We start from the raw sequence: 20,152 nt of genomic DNA on the forward strand, positions 1-20,152 counted from the left end.
AGCATACGGGAGGTACTGGATCTGATCGCTATATGGGAAGAGGATTCAGTGCTAGCAGAACTTCGTTCTAAAAGACGAAATGCCAAAACTTTTGAAAAAATCTCCAAGGGCATGATGGAGAGAGGCCACAATAGGGACTCAGATCAGTGCCGCGTGAAAGTCAAGGAGCTCAGACAAGCCTATCAAAAAACAAAGGAGGCAAACGATCGCTCCGGGTCAGAGCTGCGGACATGCCTCTTCTACGCCGAGCTGCATGCAATTCTAGGGGGGGCTGACACCACTACCCCACCTGTGACCGTGGATTCCGGGCCGGGGATAGTCTCATCAACTACACCTGAGGATTCTGCGGATGGGGAAGAGGAGGAGGAGGACGAGCTTGCAGATAGCACCCAGCACTCCGTTCTCCCCAACAGCCAGGATCTTTTTCTCAGCCTGACTGAAGTACTCTCCCAACCCTCCCAAGCCAGTATCCAAGACCATGACCCCATGGAAGGGACCTCAGGTGAGTTTACCTTTTAAAATATAAAACTTGTTTTAAAAGCAAGCATTTTTTAATGATTACTTTGCCCTGAGGACTTGGGATGCATTCGCGGCCAGTACAGCTACTGGAAAAGTCTGTTAACGTGTCTGGGGATGGAGCGGAAATCCTCCAGGGACATCTCAATGAAGCTCTCCTAGAGGTACTCCAAAAGCCTTGCCACAAGGTTTCTGGGCAGTGCAGCCTTATTCCATCCTCCATGGTAGGACACTTGACCACGCCATGCCTGCAGCAAGTAATCTGGTATCACTGCCTGACAAAGCCTGGCAGCGTATGGTTCCGGTGTTTGCTGGCATTCAAGCAACATCCGTTCTTTATTTTGCTGTGTGATCCTCAGGAGAGTGATATCGCTCATGGTAACCTCGTTGAAATATGGGAACTTAATTAAGGGGACAGAGGAGGCCGTTCCTACTGGGCTGCTTGCCTGTGGCTGAAAAGAAATCCTTCCCTGCAGTTAGCCAAGCGCGGCGGGGGGTTGGGGGTAATTGGCCCTGAGCTTTTCGCGTTTGGCTAGCAGGGATCTTCCCTGTTACCAGCCACGCGGTGGGGGGAGGGGTACAGCGATCATCCCAGAGAATTCATGGCGGGAGGGAGGGGCGGGGGGGTTAGTTTGGTTTCTGCNCGGTTTATGTACTGGGTACCCTGGTGCTCCGGTGCCAAGATAGGGATATGGGTTCCATCTATCGCCCCACCACAGTTAGGGAATCCCATTGCAGCAAAGCCATCCACTAGGACCTGCACATTTCCCAGAGTCACTACCTTTCGTAGCAGCACCTGAGTGATTGCTTTGGCTACTTGCATCACAGCAGCCCCCACAGTAGATTTGCCCACTCCAAATTGATTCCCGACTGACCGGTAGCTGTCTGGCGTTGCAAGCTTCCACAGGGCTATCGCCACGCACTTCTCAACTGTGAGGGCTGTTCTCATCTTGGTATTCTGGCGTTTCAGGGCAGGGGACAGCAAGTCACAAAGTTGCATGAAAGTGCCCTTACGCATGCGAAAGTTCCGCAGCCACTGGGAATCATCCCACACCTGCAACACTATGCGGTCCCACCAGTCTGTGCTTGTTTCCCTTGCCCAGAATCGGCGTTCCATGGATAGAACCTGCCCCATTAACAACATGATCTCCAAAGCACCGGGGCCCACGGTTTGACAGAATTCTGTGTCCATGTCCATATCCTCATCACGCTTGTCGCTGCGCTGCCGCCGCCGCTGCCTCCTCGCCTCGTTTTTCTGGTCCTGGCTCAGCATAAACTCCACGAGAACGCGCGAGGTGTTTACAATGTTCATGACTGCTGTCTTGAGCTGAGCGGGCTCCATGCTTGCTGTGGTATGGAGTCTGCAGTGTTCACCCAGGAAAAAAGGTGCGAAATGGTTGTCTGCCGTCCGTTGCTTTCATGCAGGGAGGGAGGGAGGGGTGAGGCTGTACCCAGAACCACCTGCGACAATGTTTTTTGTCCCATCAGGCACTGGGATCTCAACCCAGAATTCCAATGGGCGCGGGAGACTGCGGGAACTATGGGATAGCCATGGGATAGCTACCCACAGTGAAACGCTCCAGAAATCGACGCTAGCCCCGGTACTTGGACGCACACCGCCGAATTAATGTGCTTAGTGTGGCCGCATACATTCAACTTTATACAATCTGTTTCCCAAATTCGAATTATATAAATTCGGATTAATCCCGTAGTGTAGACATACCCTTACCCTAGCTATGCTTGCCTGTGGCTACAATGGCCTCTGGTTAAGATACACCTAAATATAGAGAGCAGGAGGCTCTACTGAGCCCGTTGGGGCTGGGATGGAGTTGTACAGCACCTAGCACAAAGAAGCCGCAGTCAGACTTGCACCCTAGGCACTACAGTAATACCACCACTCAAAGCTGCCAACTCCCTTTTGTCCCAAGCTATTACTCTTGGCCACAGCCTGTAGCTCTACCTCAGCAGTAGCCAACCCCACCCCCAACTCAGACTATGAGCAGCACGCTAGGATGCTCAGTCACTCTCCCCCACGCAGCTCACTCACAAACTACCCCGAGGGCTAGAAATGAAAACACAGGCATGTTGGAAATAGAGGCATTTTATTCTAGCTTTTCAGGCTTCAGTCAGGTTTTGCCTTTTTTGGTTTTATTAGAAAAAAAAGACTAATGTTTACATGCATCTCAGCCCTCACCCCCTGAAAACAAAGGCGAGATCTAGGAAATGGAGTTTGAAAATGTTACATGGCTAAGTGTGAGAGTGCAACTGTGTTACGGTCAGTAAACCATTAAAGTGGAGTGCAGCTAGCAGCCCTTACGCTGGAACACTATCTACCTACTCAACTGGGTGTTACTTGGCCTCAGCTGGGTTTACAAGGCTTTAGCACTTCATGACATCTATGGAGGTGCAGCTCAGCTCCTGCTCTCTGGGCAGGAACTCTCCAAATGCAAATTTTAAGAGAAATCCCACAATAAAAATGCAGCTAAACAGAAGCCCCACAACAGGAGACCTGATTCCTGGACTCCCACAATGGTGGCCTTATTGCCAGTGTGTGTTAGGTGCCAAGTCAAACTCTGCCTTCAGCAGTGGCTGAGCAGCACTTTCCCCTTGCAAAGGGAGCACAAGCATCCTGCATATGAACCATTTCAAATGGAGAGGCTCCCCCTTATCCATTCACTGTAACCTTTTACAGTGGGTAAAAATCTCTGGCACCACGAGGAGCTGTTTTTTGACCATTACATTCTCGGATCACCCCCAGAGCAGCCTGCATAGTGCATACACTGTCAACTACTCCTAACTTTGAAAGGAACTTGAAGTGCATGAATGAGAACCAGCCACATCTATGGCATTCAACATCATTCTCTGACAATTAGAGAGCACCATTTAGTCTATGGGCTAAGTGTAACATATGCTTTTACTTCCCTATTTAGGGATATTTTATTACGTGAAGAGGGTGGGAGGGAAAGTGGTTTCTGGGCAGTGCAGATATTCTAGCCTCCCCTTCCCATGGAGCTGTAAGGAACCCCTACAGCGCACACAGCGCTAACACCCATGGTCTCAGATGTTCTGATGTTATTAAAAGATCAGATGAGGGAATTAGTTTGTGGCTGGGGGGCTGTGGGAGGAAAGAAGTTAAGATGGAAAAAAAGAAATGGACCACTTAGGAGATTTTTCTAGTGTTGTGTCTGTGCAATGAGGACAATCTACCCAATGCCTCCAGGGAGCATACACTTTGTTAAAGGCAAAGAAAATTAAGCTATCAGCTACTGTACAGGAAAACCATTTCACTCTATTGGCCACAGTGCTGCCTTGGGAAGCCAGCAGAGAAATCCACACACTGCAAGAGATGTTTGCTCATGCACTGATCTGCTTTATGCGACACTGACCTACTTTGGGGAGGGTTTAGGCTGTTAGATTAGGAAAGATCTATTGCAGATTCATAAAATACTTGAAGCCCCCAAAGAGCTCTGAAGCAGATACCATCACTAAGTGGTGAAACTCAGGATCTGGAGTCAGCAGCCAGCTGTCCAAGAGGTGAACACACCCCACCCAGGTACTGGTGATGCAAGGGAGGACCAGCACCACCATGGTCCACTGCTGCAGTGACCAGGAAGCAGTTAATTTACTGCTGGTTTCACCTGGAGAGATGAAAGGGGATGGGATGGGATGCAGATCCCACAGCAACCAAGAAGAGTTAGCTACAGCTGAGAGCTAACAGCCCCATAGGGTTAGCTACTGCTGAGAGGTCTAACAGCCCCGCAAGGTTACACCTGCAGGGGGGGGGTCACACTTGGGGAGAACCTAAGATGGGCTAAGAGCTCGTGTCAGGGTAGGCCCTTTCTCTAGGCAGATTCCAGACTGGGGAAGGCGAAGGCTGCGGAGAGCCAGGCAGGGGCTGGGCAAAAGTTGCTGGGTTTGTATTTCAGCTGGTGTTAGGTTTTGCTGAGGAGCTCCTGGGTGAAGCCCAGAGTCACTGCTCTGACAAACAGGAGCCTGAAGAAGAGCCTGCGGGGCAGAAGACATTGTGTGCATTGCTATTATTCTATCAGATATGATTCGTTTGGGACAGAGATACCCTGGAAGAGGTGGAACTATAGTGTAGCCTGGCCAGAGGGCCACGGTCCCACTGCACCAGACCACTGAAGTCCAGAAGGGGGAGGCGGAGTCGCTGAAATGCCATGTCATGCCACAAGGGGGTGCTCTAGGACAGTGCGTCTGTGATAGAACACGGAGCATGTGAGCACCTCAATCAGCCTCTGAAATAGGGCCAGAGGGACCTGGCCTGGAATTTGGGAAGGGAAAGAAGCGTGGGGCTGGCACATCTGCTGGCAGCGACCCAGTGACAGCTGCAGATGGCTGTGCTACAACAGCAGCAATGGCACATTCAGGTGCTCCTCCTCCAACTATGGACAGCCAGCAGGCACCACCATTTGCCACCCAACAGCAGTGGCACAAGGCTCAATACAAGCAGTAAGAAGCAGCCTGGGCAGCCCCATGAAGGCCTTTGTGACAGGAGAGGCTCAGGCTGCGTACTGTGATGTAAGGCAGAGCTGGCTGGCAAAGCCTGCCATTTTGAACAGGCTGAGACTGACTCTAGCAGCATATCAGCTCTGGTTCCGGGGCCAGTCCCTGCCCAGGAGGAGAGGGAGAGGAATCTCTGCCACAAGTAGTGGCACAATGCTTGCAGGACCTCGCGTCCTGGTGGCTGTGCCTTGACCAGCTCAGTAGAAAACTCATGGACCATGTGGTCCTGCAGCAGTTTCTACGGCTCCTGCCCTGAGGGGTCTGAAGTGAGGTAAGATGGTTCCAACCTGCATCAGTAGGTGACATGAGAACAGGCCAAAGCCTAGAGTTGCCAACCTACCAGCACTGTCCTGGAGTCGCCAGGAATTAGAGATTATGTCATGTGATGAAACCTCCAGAAATACATCCAACCAAAATTGGCCACCCTACCAACGCCTGTTTTGAAGCCAAGAGGGCCACGCCTGAACGATGGGCCAGACTGGGAGTGTCTCAGCAGGGGAGACAGGTGGATGAGGTGTCCCAATGGGGGAGGTGCCAGGAAACTGAGGACGTTTTCTCCAGGGAACTCCAGATCTACCAGCCTTCCGGTCAGTCCCTCAGTCAAATGGAGCTCCTTTGGGGGCAGCCAAGGAAGTCAGTGCAGCAAGCCAGGATGCTTTAGGAGGGACTGTCGATTGATGGAGCACAGATACATGAATTATTTCACTGAAGTTTGTGGAGCAGGGTCCTCCCTGGATAAGGTTAAAAAGCTGCCAAACGCAGGGCTACCTAAGGGGGAGGAGTGGCAGTAGATGTCCTGGTGGGTTCAGGGTGTGGTCAAACGCTAGGCTGAGGAAATGTGGACCAACACCTGCCAATGCACATCTCATGTCCAGGAAGAAAAGGAGAAGAGGGGTGTCCCACGACTAACTAGAGCTGGAGGTACAGGGCCAGGGGTGGCATATGCAGGTTGGAGCAGCCAAGACTCTTCCTCAGCCCGTGATCCTGGGGAGGGATTGGTGGGAATTCCCAACCCTGGTACAGAAGATGATGATGTAAAGGAAGGGAAGGGCTAGGGTGAACGAAGAGCTGCAGCCCAGGACTGCTGAGGCTGGGGAGGACTCAAAGGTGTTAGAAACCCAGCTGGAGACTGTTGAAGGAGGCCAGCCAACAGCCATGAGTCACCTGCAGATTCTGCCTGGGCAGCTGAAAGCCTGTAAATGAGAGCGGGTGGAAACAGCTACTGCCTGGCAAGAGGTGATGGCCCAAGTGGCCAGACAAGAACCAGCCTCGGCGAAGGCAGAACACTGGAAGCAGCAGCAGCAGCTGGTATAGAAGCAGGTTTCCCTCTGGGCTGAGATGAGCACAAGGGAGCGGAGCCCACGCGAGAGGCTGAATAGCCCGCAACGAGGACTCAGACACTGCCTCAAATAAAACAGGGGAAGTGTGAGTGACTACCAACTCTCAGCAGCTTGTCAGGAGCTAGGTGAAAAGACTGAGGCCCTTACTACAGAGGCACTGAATGGGACAGGGTGCAACCATATAGTTGCAATGGCAGAGAATGTGCAAAAGAAGCTGCTGGCATTGGAGCAGGCGCTGTGAAAGGGAGAACTGCTCTGGGAATTGGGAGGCCTTGGAGGATAGGGACTGTCTGCTCCAGACGATGAGCGAGTGTAAGGAGGAGCTGGACCGCCTTTGTGCCCAGGTCCTGCACCTCAGAGTGGAAACCATCTGTACCATGCTGGACACAGCCTTGAGGGGGTGCATAAGCCACATCCCACTATGAAGGGGTCCCACTTTGTTACACCTGCAGAGGGACCAGGCTGGAGGAGGTCAGTGCCATGGAGGGAGGGAGAGCCAAGAGAGGTTGTCTGGAGGCCCTCTCTGCAGGAGCTGGGCAGGAGGAGTATGGTGGGAAAGGGCCAGGAGTGGAATTCATGCTTGTGGTGGACCTTGGAAAGGGGGCAGGACTCCAGGGAGGCAGCCCTGGGGGTTGGCGGTAACTGTTTGGTAGAAGAGCGGAGCACCAGGGAGAACCTAAACTGGCTACAAGCTCAAACCGGAGCTGGGCACAAGTTGCTGGGTTTGTATTTTGCTGAGGGGTTCTGGGGGGAAGCTCAGAGTCACTGCTCTGGCAAATGAGTGAGACTGGAGAGGAGGCCGGGGGTGGAAGACTTGTTCATTGCCGGTATTCTGTCAGATAGGATTTATTGGTGACACTGATACCCCGGAAGAGGAGGAGCAACAGGGCAGCCTGGCCAGAGGGCCATGTCCCCACTGAAGTCCTGATGAAGAGAGAGAGGCGGAGTCACCAAAACACCATGCCAGGCCAGAAGGGGCACTCCAGGAGGGTGAGTCCACAACAGGCCTGATTGGCAGGAACACAGCACATCAAAGCCTGGTAAACATGGTGTGGGATGGGGCTGGAGAGCAAGCCAAAAGTGCCTAGAGTCAGTGTTCTCTTTAATGGCTCCCAGCAGACGGGTAGAGTGGCTCAGGGTCTCGATACACCTGCCTTCCAAAGTGACTCTGCCTGGATTCTGAAAGCTTCACATCTCTGGGGGGCAGAGGAGCAGGGGGGGTCCAGACACAGGCGCCAACTTTTTTCTGCGCCGGTGGGTGCTCGCGCCCCTGGCCCTGCCCCCGGCCTGACTACACCCCTGCCCCCAAAGTCCCCGCCCTAACTCTGCCTCTGTGCCCCTCCCCAAATCCCCATCCCGGCCCCGCCTCCTCCCCCAAGTGCGCCACGTTCCCCCTCCTTCCCAGACTTGCCCGGGGCAAGCGCTGGGAGGGATGGGGGGAGAAGCAGGACGCGGGGGCGTGCTCAGGAGAGGAGGCAGAGTGGAGGCGGAGGCGACCTGGGTCGGGGTGGGGAGCTGCCAGTGGGTGCAGAGCACCCACCAATTTTTCCCTGTGGGTGCTCCAGCCCTGGAGGACCCATGGAGTCGGCGCCAATGGGTCCAGACTGCACTGTGGGAAGAAGCCCGTGGGACTAACAGGCAGGGACTAGGTTTACGTTGCTCAGCGAGTTAATGCCAGCAGGGTCTGCTCTGGGCCCAAGCCCCTACGACAACAGGGTAAGCTACTGTTCAGTTTATAAAACCCTCCTTCAAAATTCAACACACATTTGGGGCTAGAGCAGCAAGAGCCTGTTCAAAACCCAAAACACAATAGAGGGAAACCAGTGAGGTGAGACCAGCCTGAGCACCATAGTGTGCATCTGCAGAGCCCTCCCCCATTCACCACCTCACTGAGTGAAACCTACCCCAAGCTTTGACTTGTAATGCACATACAGACACCCCAGAGCCAAGCAGGGATCAAACCCCGGGACCCTCAGCACAGGCCTCTCACATGTGAATCCGGTCCTGGGTTCAGTGTCAGGGAAGAGCTGGGATGGCTGTATGCAAACACAGCCATGGTTTAATCACACAAACATGCTCTCCTGAAACATCACTTGGCATCAGCAGAGACACGCTCCCCTGCTAAGAACAGTTATTGCAGCAGAGTGTTTTTTTCCCCAGGGTGAAGCTAGGAAATGGTAGGTTCCACCCCTGAATTCAACAAGTTGTCATGGCATGGAGACAGTCTACCAGCAAGCTAGCTTAACGCCTGCCTTTGACTCCTAAAAGGTAATCCAAGGCAGTTTGTAAACTCCAGCTGCAAGCCCAAATGGGTCTATTGCATGGTACAGCCACTGCTGGGGAGGAACTCCTCCACATATGTTGCCACTGCTCTGGAGAGGTAGGTCATGGTGCCAAACCTGCCACTAGGGGCACTGTCATACAGCAAGGTACAGATGCCTGTGGCGGGATCTTTCTCCAGCATGTTGTCATCAGCGCCCAGTGCTTTCTGTGTGGGTGAGGAGTGGGGAAAAGGAGAGAAGGGAGTTATTAGCTACCAGTGCACCCCCAAGTGCCACATCACTTCCACCCCACACTCACAGCCTGAGCCAATCCTGCCTACACTCCAGCAGGCACCCCCAGCACCCCAATTTCCACAGCCCAAACCCTGCCACCACTGCCTCCTCTCCACCCTCATCACCATCGGTAGAAATATGTCCTGGATTTCGGGGAATCTGGTTATTCCCTGGAAGTGACACGTAAAATTGCTCTTAACCATCAGGGCTTGGGTCTCAAATGGACACTCAGTAGAAGCCTCTGACTGCACTGCTGCTGCAAGTTCTCTGTGCCATGACCCACATGTGCTAAGGAACGTACGACATGCATGCTTGCCACCACAGCCCCGCACAGTCCAAGGCCAGGTTCGTCTCACTCATTCCCTCTGGCAGAGGGCAGGTTCCATACCTGTTCTTCACAGAATAAGTCATTTGCTATGTGCACAATCTTTTCCACTGCAATGATGCCCCCAATGCTGTGTATTTCCACATCTGCCAGCATGGTCAGGACAAGGATGGCTTCTACCAGGAGCTGCCTGTATTCTGGCTGTGGAACACGGTTCAAGACGGACTCCACATGGACTGAAAACTTGATCTCCCCAGGAGTCATCTGTGAGAACCAAAAGCCTATTAATATACATGCAGGTGTGTCCCATGTTCCAGTGAACCCCACAACCCTCTCAGCGCACGCCCAGCCCAGCACCCGCAATCTAGCGCTTTGTAGCATTTCATAGCAGGCACTCAGTATCCTTAGCCCCGTTGTGTAGGTGGATGAACAGAAGCACAGAGAGGGAAAGTGCCTTGCCCAGGGTTCCCCAGCAAGTCAGTGGGATGGAACCTAGGAGCCTGGATTCTAAGCGCCTCCCTCTATAAGGGACATGCCGGTGCAGGGGTGATGTGCTGACAGAGCAACTGGCTGACTGAGGCTGGTGGGACCTCTGAGTTCAGGAGCACTGAAGATCGTGCTTCACAGAGTACTCCTGGGGGAATTCTATGCTACTGTGTGCATGCATAATTAATGAGCCATGCATATTTTTATTTTTTTGCGCAAGAAAAAAAGCTTCTGCTGAAATGTTGCTGCAGTTCTGCCTTTTGCCCACCAGAGGACTCTGTGGCAATAGAACAAAGCAGCAGCTCCCAGCCAGCGAGGGAAAGAGAGAGCCTTCAGTGCCCGTCAGGCCAGGTCAGGAGGCGGGCTATGAGGAGACAGACACCATGGGGTGCTGGTGGGAGAGGGGCAGACAGGGGCTCTTAAGGGCTAGTGGTGGTGGACAGACTGAGGCAGGGGCTGAATAGGAGTGGAGGCACAGGGCTACAGGAGGGAGGCAGGGGCAGCTCTATGCATTTTGTCGCCCCAAGCATGGCAGTCAGGCGGCTATCGGTGGCGCGCCTGCGGGAGGTCCGCTGGTAACGCGGATTCAGCGGCATGCCTGCGGGAGGTCCGTCAGTCCCACGGCTTCGGCGTACCCGCCACCGAATTGCCGCCGAAGCTGCGGGACCGGCAGACCTCCCGCAGGCATGCCGCCGAAGGCTCCCTGACTGCCGCCCCCACAGCGACCGGCAAGCCGTCCCCTGCGGCTTGCCACCCCAGGGACGCGCTTGGTGCACTGGTGCCTGGAGCCACCCCTGCACATAGGGACGGTGGTTGGGTGGGGGCACAGAGACACATGGGGACAGGGGAGGGGCTGGGGAGGGTATACAGGGCCACACAGGGACTGGGAAGGGTGTACAGGGCCACATGAGGATGAGGGGGAGTAGGTGTCTAATTAGGGGTGGAGGGACACGTGGACAGGGGGTGAAAGGATAGATAGGGGTGCAGGAACACATAGGGACGGGGCAGATGTGCCTGACTGAATGGGAGCGGCTAGGGGTCAGCCAGGGTCTGCATGGGGGAAGCTCCCTAACAATCCCTCCCGCCTCCTATACTTTTCCCACCCATACCCAACAGCCCTCCAAGTTCACACCCAGGCTCCTCCCCAGCAATTTACTTCCCTCTCCCTCAGCTGCTCCATTACCCCTGACTCCCACAGGCCTTTTCACTGCTTCTGAGGGGTGTGAGAAATACAGTTCTGTATTGTAGTTTAAATGAATTATTACTTAGAATTCTGTATTAATATGGCTAGTGAGGAATCTATTTGTCAAAGGATTCAGGAAATTTTTTTTTTGTTATCTATATTGTTACAGACATACTTGCTGACAGGTATTTTGAAATAAATGACCAAAAATAATGGAAACTGGTGTGATTATATTGTGTTATTTTGACAAATAAAATATGCAGAATTGTGCAGAATTTTAAAATATCATGCACAGAATTTTTAATTTTTTGGCACAGAATTCTCCCAGTAGTAACAGAGCAGCCAGTCGCAATGTGGGAGACGCCATCGCAGACTGGCTCATGACACGGCAAAGCCACTCAACGCTCAGCTCCATGCCTGAGAGCAGGCGCTTGACCAGCCCAGAGGCTCAGAACTGTTGGGAGTTGCTGGGCCTTCTCTCACCCACGTGGGGAAAACAGCAGTCAAGACCCTGCTGCTCCACAGACAAGAGGGGGAGGAAACAGCGAGATACTCTCACCAATCAGGAGGGGGAACAGTCAGACAAGTTGGCGGGGGATTGTTTAGAACCCCAATGAGGGGATGGTGGGGGAAAAGGGAGAAGGGCTGATGTTCTGGGAGAGCCAGGCCCTGTTTAGTCCTCCCTGGAGATGAAAGGAGATGGGCAGGAAGGGAGAATAAGAGGTGCATTATGCAAATACTTGCAGGGTGGGGAGGTAAGTGAGAGAGAGGCGGAGTGGTAGCAACACCTACATTAGAGGTACCTGATGCTTCTCATTCTAACCATTCTCAATTGCTTTGCAAACTGACAAACAATTCTCCAGGCTGCCCTTTCCATGTGAGTTCTCTGCCTGAGCCGGATTTATTTTGGGGGTTGGGAGGAAGAGGAGGACAATGGAGTTAGAACAAAGACAGTCTGGCTGTTTGAGAATAAGGCCGGGGAAAGGACAGTTTTGTTAGCAGTAAAATAATAATTCTAATGCTTGTGGTACGGGCAGCCTTAATTCTGGCACATCCTAACCTCGGAACACCCAAGTGCCTGAATTTGCAACCTTAACACTTTTGACATTATTTCACACACACACACACACACACACACACACACACACACACACGGATCTACCCTCATGAGATCAGTTGATACCCCCGCTCCCAAAGCTCTTACCTCTTTGGTTGTTGAGGCTGGAAGGACAAAGCCCTCCACAGAGAGGCCATGGCACTGCAGAATAAGACCAAGGGTTAGAGGTTGCAGCCCGGACAGGCCCCAGTTCACTGTCCTGGATCCCCCCCAGTGGAGTGCAGAGCATGCAGCCTTGAGAAATGCAGTTAGCACCCAGATGTGGTGGACACATGGTAAAGTTCAGGGTTTTTCTACACGGTAAGGGGACTTGAAACAACAATTGCAGTTGTAACTCACCCCCTAGCTATTTCAGCTGGAGTCCGGGCATGGGCACACACTGCGGTACAAGTGCCTTCAAATCAGTTTGGTTAAGCTGGATAAGTTCTCCCAAGATACAGGCTTTTTACTGAAGGATAAAGCCCTTTTACTGAAAGCAAGTGTCCAGACCCAGGCGTCCAGCAGAATGATGAAGTGGTGGATTGCAACAATCCCTTTGCTTCCATTTACCACGTAGACAAGCCCCAAGTTTGGTGCTGTATGTCTTACATTTGTGCCCTGCTGTATGACCGCACCTCTAGTTGGCAGGTTTGGTACCATAACCTACCACTCCAGACTGGCAGCTATGTCTGTGCAGGAATTCCTCCCCAGCACCGCCTGCACCAGGCAGTAAACCCATCTGGGCTTCTAGCTGCAATTTACAAACAGCAGAGGGGCAAATCTGGGCTGTCCTGGCTAATGCAGGGGGTCACATGTGCCCCTGCAGTCCCTGAACAAGAGAGTCACAAACTGCCCCCCTCTGTCAACACAGAGATGAAACAGGCCCTTTACACCTATGCAGCCCTGGGAACAGGATTTAGCTGCAAAGCCAGCCAACAGGGCGGGGCTCCCAGCAGTAATAAAAAGCACCTTACTTTATGGGGCCCAAACCTGGGCTTTTGTCATAGAGCTCCCAAGCAAACCCTGGGAACTGGCATGGCTGGCAGCTATTGGAATAGGCCCTCAAAGGCAGGGATAGGGTAGTTGCTCAGCTGGCTAGAATGCACAACGATGAGGTGTGTGCGCTGCTGATGGATCGTCCCCATGACATGAAAACACTGGCCAAGGCGATCCAGGTGCATGGATGTGCGCTCAGGCACTCACACATACACGCATGCACACGTGGAAGAGACAGCTGAACAATGGCAGCATGAGACCAGCTCACCTTCTGCAGGATTTTCCAGACCTTCTGGTAGAAGCCCACCGGGACTCTGTTGAGCGCTCCGTCCAGCCGCCTTCTCCGCTGCCACTGGCCATGGCGGCCGTCTCTGGAGACCTGATCTTCCAGCATGCTAGCGAAGGATCCCCCAGCAGGCAAGATGGAGCGTCCAGAACTCTGAGAACAAAACAGAGTTACAGTAAAGGCAACAGGACCAGGATTAAGCACTAGAGAGAGCACCTCCCTAGCTTGTGGAGCTCTAACTGCAGAGAAGCACTTGGCTCTGTTCCCCCTGGGCTGTGATCTCAGCAGCTCTCAAGCTACACAAGAAGGATCAGGCCGGGCTAGTACTTGAAGGGGAGACCAAGGAACACAATTCAGTAGAGGACACTTCCTCTCCCAACCAGGACACACAATATGGGCTAGGACACACAGAATGCTGTCTGATGAGACAAAGCCACTTGTGGCCACTAGAGATCCCCTGGCAATCTCTGCCCAAGTCAGGACATTCGTCCAGTGCCCTGGGGACAATCCAGAGGGGGTTATTACATTCCACCTTTCTAGAGCCACAGTTACATCTGGAGATGGAATTCTCCATTTCCACAGCTGGCCTTGCAGTTTGCAAGCACCACCTTGCCTTTTGGTTCCACCATCAAGCCTGGGCTGGGGAGACTGACCAGACAGCACTATTTCCTCCTGGCCTGTTTCCTCAGGAGAGCTACATTACCCCAGAGTGTCAGAGCCTGCCTTGAAAGAGTATTCCCAAGTGGCTGTGTGCCTAGCTTGTGCTTAATGCTGCCGCAGCTGACTTCCTTTCCTAAATGGTGTGTAGCTTTCCTAGCCACTGCCAACAGGCTACTGTATTCCACTCCAGAGGTGGCTGCATTCCACCCCAGGGTGAAGAGATTCCTGCCTCTAGCTAGCAAAATGCTCTGGGACCTGCGAGAACAGACACGCTGCATGTGTAAACATAAGATGCACATTACCAGAGGAGATCCTGAATCCATCTCCAGAGAGTGGAAGTCACAGGACTAGAGAGGAGAAGAGAGACAGTCAAAGCCTGATGCGATGGAGCAGGCAGCAGAAGCATTAGCAGAAGCATGGGCAAAGCTTGGGGTCATTCATTCAGTGTCTATCCCAGGTGATTGTGGCTAGCCAGAGACTTTAGAGCCAGTTTAGGAAGTTGCACCACAGAGTTTCACATTAAACCAAAGCTGGAAGAGGGCATACCAGGGCAGGAGATTAAAGAGCCAGGTTGGTGTCTGGAGAGGCTGGTTAAACACTTTAGTGTTTACAAGATGACACACTGCACAGTGTGAAATCCAAGCAGCTGGGCTCCCCTTCCAGAATTACCATGCCAGACTGTGGCTTTAGGACACGGTAGCAACAGGTTGGGCACTGTCAGCCCCTCAGCCTGGTTAGAATCTATCAGGGAGGAGGTGGTCCTGGAGGTTTAGATCTACTCAGGCACAGAAGCTTACAGTACCCCAACTAGAGGCCATTTAAGGTGGGGCCTGGAGAGAGCCAGTGAGCTCATCACATCTGCACTGCAGTAGTAGCTGGCTAGTTCCAGAGCGTCAGCCTGGGAGTGCACAGGAGGAGGCAGTGGATTCAGAGGGAGCCATGTTCCCTACTGCTCTATCAGGCAGCTGGGAAGGGAGAGCAGAAGTTGATTTGCCTAGTGGGGTTATTTGACCATTTTCGGCACTAGACAGGAGCCCTGCAGTGTGATTAGGGGCAGCAATACAGCTGTGCTGCATTCCACAGCACAAGGCAGAGTCTGGCTGGTGGGCACAGCGTAGTTAGCTACAAGACATGCTGCCTGCTTAGCTTCACTGCAGACTCCTGACCCAGTGTGTTCTAGCAGGTCAAACATCCGTGGTTATGCAGACAGGCCCAGTCTGTCCTACAGCATGGAACGAAGCACCATCATTTGGGTTCTGTTCTGTGTCTCCCCACCCCTTCTCCCACTGTGGGCCAGGCCTGCATTGCTAAGACAGCTGGGTAAGACTAGTGGGCTTCTCTGGCACAAAGCTTCTCCCCTGGAGTGGTTCTGGGAAGAGCTTTGAGAAGAAAAAGAGGGTAAGAGGCCTGCTGAGTGTTCCTCACCGTTGATCCTCCAGAACTGCATACTATGGTACATCCAATGTTCCTATTCCTCTCCCAGCCTCACCAGAACCTGAGTACACTGACCTCTGGCCAGAGAGCCACAGGAATTCCCAGACTGGGTTCCAGAATGGCAATGCTATTAGTCTGGGTTAGAGAGACCCAACACTGGATCCCATCCGCTCTTCACAGCTTCCCAGGCAACAAGTCACCGCCAGTCGAGAGCTCAGGGAACACAAGACACTGTCACAACCCCACCCAAGAGCCTCTTGCTCACAGCACTGGACTGTAGTTTGCTGGTTAGTCATTTCAAGTGACCCAACTGTAGCTCACGGTACCTCCAGCCGGAGAGCTGAGCCCCAAACCCTAAGCTGTCAGAGGGGAAGCCAGCTCACTTGCTACGGCTTGAAACAAGCCCATTAGCTCATGCATGCTCAGAAGCTTTCTGGGTGCGCAAGGTTGCTGAAGTAAGCTAAGGCTTGAAGAGAACACTGGTGGTTTCACCTTACTCTCCCTCAGAGACTGCCTATGTTTATCCAGTTGCTGAAAGATAAAAAGGAGATCACAATACAGACAATGTGATTGGGGCAGCAATACTGCTGTGCTGCATTCCACCGCCCGAGGAAGAGTCTGGCTGGTGACCACAGTGCAGTTAGCTACACAACTTACATCTCCGTTCCCTTCCACCCCCTTCACTCCGAGGCCTGCGTCTCTGTCTAAGGTACTTCCATGGCCCTCCTCAGAATGTCTCCATCGCTAACCACAGGGTAGGGCTATATCCCCATTGTATACATGGGGAACTGAGTGATTTTCTCTGGCAGAGCAAGGAATGGAATCTGGGTGTCCTGTGGCTCAGTGCCCTAACTAGTGGGCTGTCCTTCCTCTTACAAGCCCAGCTTCACTGCCAGTCCTCATGGCTTTTCCACTTACATACAAAGAGCAGATTGTTGCATCAGAACCACCTGCATGTTTGCTCGTTTGACTTCTCCTCTTAATCTAAGGGTCTATCTACATGTGAAAGGCCATCCAGAGGTTTGCATTGACAAGCTTATTTCAGTTTAACTTAAGTCTGTTCCCCACCAGCTTAAGCCAAACTGAAATCCACAAGTGGATGTGTGGATGCACACAGCAGTGCACTTAACATTGGTCCAGATTCACACCTCGGACTAACCTGGCTTTCCACACAAACAAGCCCTACAACAGAGTCACCAGGGGAGCACATGTTGCGTGCCGTCCCTCACCCTTTGTGGCAACCTGCTCGCACAGGAGCACAGCAGGCTGCCAGGCTGCTGAGTTCAGAGTACACAGAAGACAGATGCACTACAGATTCCACAGTGAAATATACCCCAGGACGCAGGATTCCTAGTTTTCTTTATACCTTGGATACAATGCTGGAGCCAAGGACCCAGGGAGAAGCAGGGTTAAAGAGTAGCCCCGGAAATGTCCGCTCAGTGACTCTGTTACTGCCGTCTCAAGGGAATCCTAAGCTTGGCTCAGCAGCCCACTAGCAAGTGTGCAGGGAAGGTACAGGAGCGGGCCTGCAGAGTCAGGTGGACGAGAAGAAACCCAGATGCTCTTCTGGAGAGCTACCAGAGCGCGCTGGGAACAGGTGTCCACACGATGCTGCACACTAGCTACTGGGAATTTCCTGCCAATGGTGGGGATAAAGCCCTGATCCTCTCACTACGGAAGCGCAGTCCCCACCCCTGCCACTAGAGCTAGGAGGAGAAACTCTCAGTAGCTGTTAGCAGGACAGGGCCCATGACAGCTGGGTAGTTTTCATCCCATCCAGCAGAGGGCAGTGGGGTGCACACATGCCTTGCTACTATACAGCTTCTCCACCAGCGCAATGCTCTGGGCGGTGGGGCTGCAAGTTCCTGGGGCAGCGTAGCTGCAAAGCTGGGGCCTGACCCGGTGTTCTGTGCTGCGCAGTGGCGTGGCTGGCTCCAGCTGGGCGGCACAGCTGCCTGTCCTGGTGCTCTGGGCGGCGCGGCTGTAGTGCCGCCAGCCACCGGTGCTCCAGGCAGTGCGGTAAGGGAGCGGGGGGGGGGAGGGAGGGGAGTTTGGGGTGGTGGTCAGGGTGTGGGGGTGTGGATAGGGGTCAGGGCAGTCAGAAGGCAGGGAACAGGGGGATTGAATGGGGGCAGGGGTCCCCAGGGGCAGTCAGGGGCAGGAGTTCCGGGGGCGATCAGGGGACAGGGAGAAGGGGTGGTTGGATGGGGCAGGAGTCCTGGGGGGCAGTCAGGAATGAGAGGAGGGGTTGGATGGGGTGGCGGGGGGCAGTCAGGGGCAGGGGTTCCAGGGGCTTTCAGGGAACGGGGGAGGGGGGGGGGTTGGATGGGGCAGGAGTCCCAGGGGGCCATCAGGGGGCAAGAAGCAGGAGGGGGTCAGATGGGGGCAGGGACCGGGCCACGCCTGACTGTTTGGGGAGGCACAGCCTCCCCTAACCGGCCCTCCATACAATTTTGGAAACCCAATGCGGCCCTCAGGCCAAAAGGTTTGCCCACCCCTGACCTATGGCCTTCTAAAAACACAAGCAAAATCAATATACCGATAAAATGCCCACAGCCCATCCCACAGCTATCCCCAATCAGTGTCCTCCACAGCCCCACCTGGCACTCCAGCGGGCTCACACATAGCCCAACCCCCACCCCCTCAACATCCCAGCCTCTCCCCAAACACACCCTTCCCGCCACCAACACACACCTGTTTGATCTCACTCTTTAGCTTCACTATCCCAGCTCGCTCTGTTTTAGTTGCTCCGACGGCACCAACCTCGCGGATGGAAATAGCGGGGGTTAGGGCTGAATCAACAGAATGCACTGCAAGGGAGGAGGGGATGGGTACAGTCAGAATTCACTGCCAGGGCTCCGAGGACACAGACTCAGCGACAGTCAGGGCACCTCGTGCTCCCAAGGCCCTTCTTATAGCACCTCCAGTGAGCAGGACCTGGGGTGCCCCTGCTTTAAACCTTCTCAGAAGCTCATAACTACAGAAACTACTGCCACGGAAGGAGGAGTTTCTTCTATCACCAGTGGCGGTCCTGTCATCCCTGACTAATGCCCGCTCCACACACTGGCAGGGCCTGTTTCACCACCAGAGGAGGGGGAGTTATTTTAATACTGGATTCTGGACTGGGCTCAGACACATGCCTGTATGTGTTCAGGCAACCTGAACTGCAATGGACGATGAGGATGACCAACAGCCACGACACTGGTGTGAAGGACATTGCAGCCCAGAATAAGTTATGGCAAGATGCACATGCCTGGGACATCAGAGGAATGGACACCTCTGAGTTGCTGGAAATGAGACTAAGGCTAGACCAGGGGGTGGTTATGGTACAGTTTCATCTCTCATAATTTTAGAGGCAGCCACTTCAAGATTTCAGCTTAAATCACACAGACTCACCGCTCTTCTCCACTCCGAACTCCTTGCCAGAGAGAATGTGGTGTAGAAGACTCTTCATATCTGAAGGACTGAGGTTCATCAAGCTCTCGGTGGCTTCTTCAGCTAGAGATCAGAGATTAATTGGAAGGGAGACTGCCAACAAGGTCACCTCCTTCCCCTCCCAGGTTACAATCTATATCATTAGTGGAGAAGGGAGGATTCTTAGAGGAAGTTCTAGTAAGGGAGGTTCCTGGCTCAAGGGGCACAAGTGAATCTAGGTGTTTCCATACATGAGTTGCACACCAGGGTTTATTAATGAAGCACTCGAGATCTCATCCTGCTCTGCCTCCCCAGAAGAGAACAGATATGGCTAAGCGATACTGTCAGCCTGATATCCAGTCGATTACAGACACAGGAGGGAAGAATAGTGCAGGTGGTATACTTCCCTCACAGCCCCTGGCCAAATGAAATCACTCTACTCTGTCCACCCTCTCCCCAATCACAGTGCAAAAAATCCACAAAACTATCCAGAAAACAGGGAAACTGACTATGCTGTGAAATGTGCACATGCTTAGAGAAACCTGTTCTTTTGGGATCAGTCTATCCAAGGTACTTATATGGCCCCCATTACCTCTGAGCACCTCACAATTTTTATTGTATTTTCCCCATGACAAACCTGTGAAGTAGAGTATTTTCCCCATTCTACAGATGGGGAACTGAGACGCAGAAAGACTAATGGCATGTCTACACTACAGGGACTATAGCAGCATAGCTACGGCATAAACCCATAGCGTAGACGTAACCTACGTAAGGGAAGGGTTTTTCCATGACTGTAGGACCACCTCCTTCCCAAGTCGCTAGGTGGATGAAAGCATTCCAGGACATCCCAGAGGATTCAGGAGGCCTGGGGCAAAGCAATTTCAGGGGCTCCTTCCATAAAAAAAAGTTGCAATACTATAGAATACTATATTCTCGTGGGGGCCTGGGGCAAATTGCCCCACTTGCCCCTGCGTCTGGGCGGCCCTGAAGCATTCTTCTGTTGACCTAGCTGTGTATGCTGGAGGTTAGGTTGGCCTAGGTATGGAGCTCAGGGGGTTGGATTTTTTCACCACCTCTGAATGATGTAGCTTTGTTAACCTAAAATTTAAGTGCAGACCTGGCCTAAGTGACTTGCCCAGGGTCACACAGAGTCTGTGGCACAGCAGGAATTGAACCCGGTCCTCTGAAGTTCCAGGCTAGTGGCCTATGCTCTGGGCCAGTGGTACATGTACCTCTGGGGGTACGCAGAGTTCTTCCAGGGGGTACATCACCTCATCTAGAGATTTGCCTAGTTTTACACAGGTTACATAAAAAGCACTAGCAAAGTCAGTACTAAA

General features: G+C 53.0%; 1 protein-coding gene across 9 annotated transcripts in view; it reads right to left on the reverse strand.

Moving 5' to 3' along the window:
• Positions 1 to 7,860: 7,860 nt before the first annotated feature.
• Positions 7,861 to 20,152, reverse strand: part of PHKA1 (phosphorylase kinase regulatory subunit alpha 1) — a 74,250-nt gene continuing 61,958 nt past the window's right edge. For 4 of the 9 annotated variants that reach the window (XM_034781059.1, XM_034781057.1, XM_034781060.1 and 1 more), the window contains 8 exons: positions 18,798 to 18,899; positions 18,096 to 18,211; positions 15,894 to 15,932; positions 14,270 to 14,314; positions 13,290 to 13,460; positions 12,134 to 12,187; positions 9,324 to 9,524; positions 7,861 to 8,868 (listed from right to left, as the gene is read on the reverse strand). In XM_034781059.1, coding sequence (XP_034636950.1) covers positions 8,695 to 8,868; positions 9,324 to 9,524; positions 12,134 to 12,187; positions 13,290 to 13,460; positions 14,270 to 14,314; positions 15,894 to 15,932; positions 18,096 to 18,211; positions 18,798 to 18,899 — 902 coding nt within the window. In that variant the 3' untranslated portion in view covers positions 7,861 to 8,694. The other 5 variants (XM_034781061.1, XM_034781058.1, XM_034781055.1 and 2 more) reach the window with 4 other exon arrangements.

This window comes from Trachemys scripta, chromosome 9, assembly GCF_013100865.1.
Source record: "Trachemys scripta elegans isolate TJP31775 chromosome 9, CAS_Tse_1.0, whole genome shotgun sequence".
Classification (NCBI taxonomy): Eukaryota; Metazoa; Chordata; order Testudines; family Emydidae; genus Trachemys; species Trachemys scripta.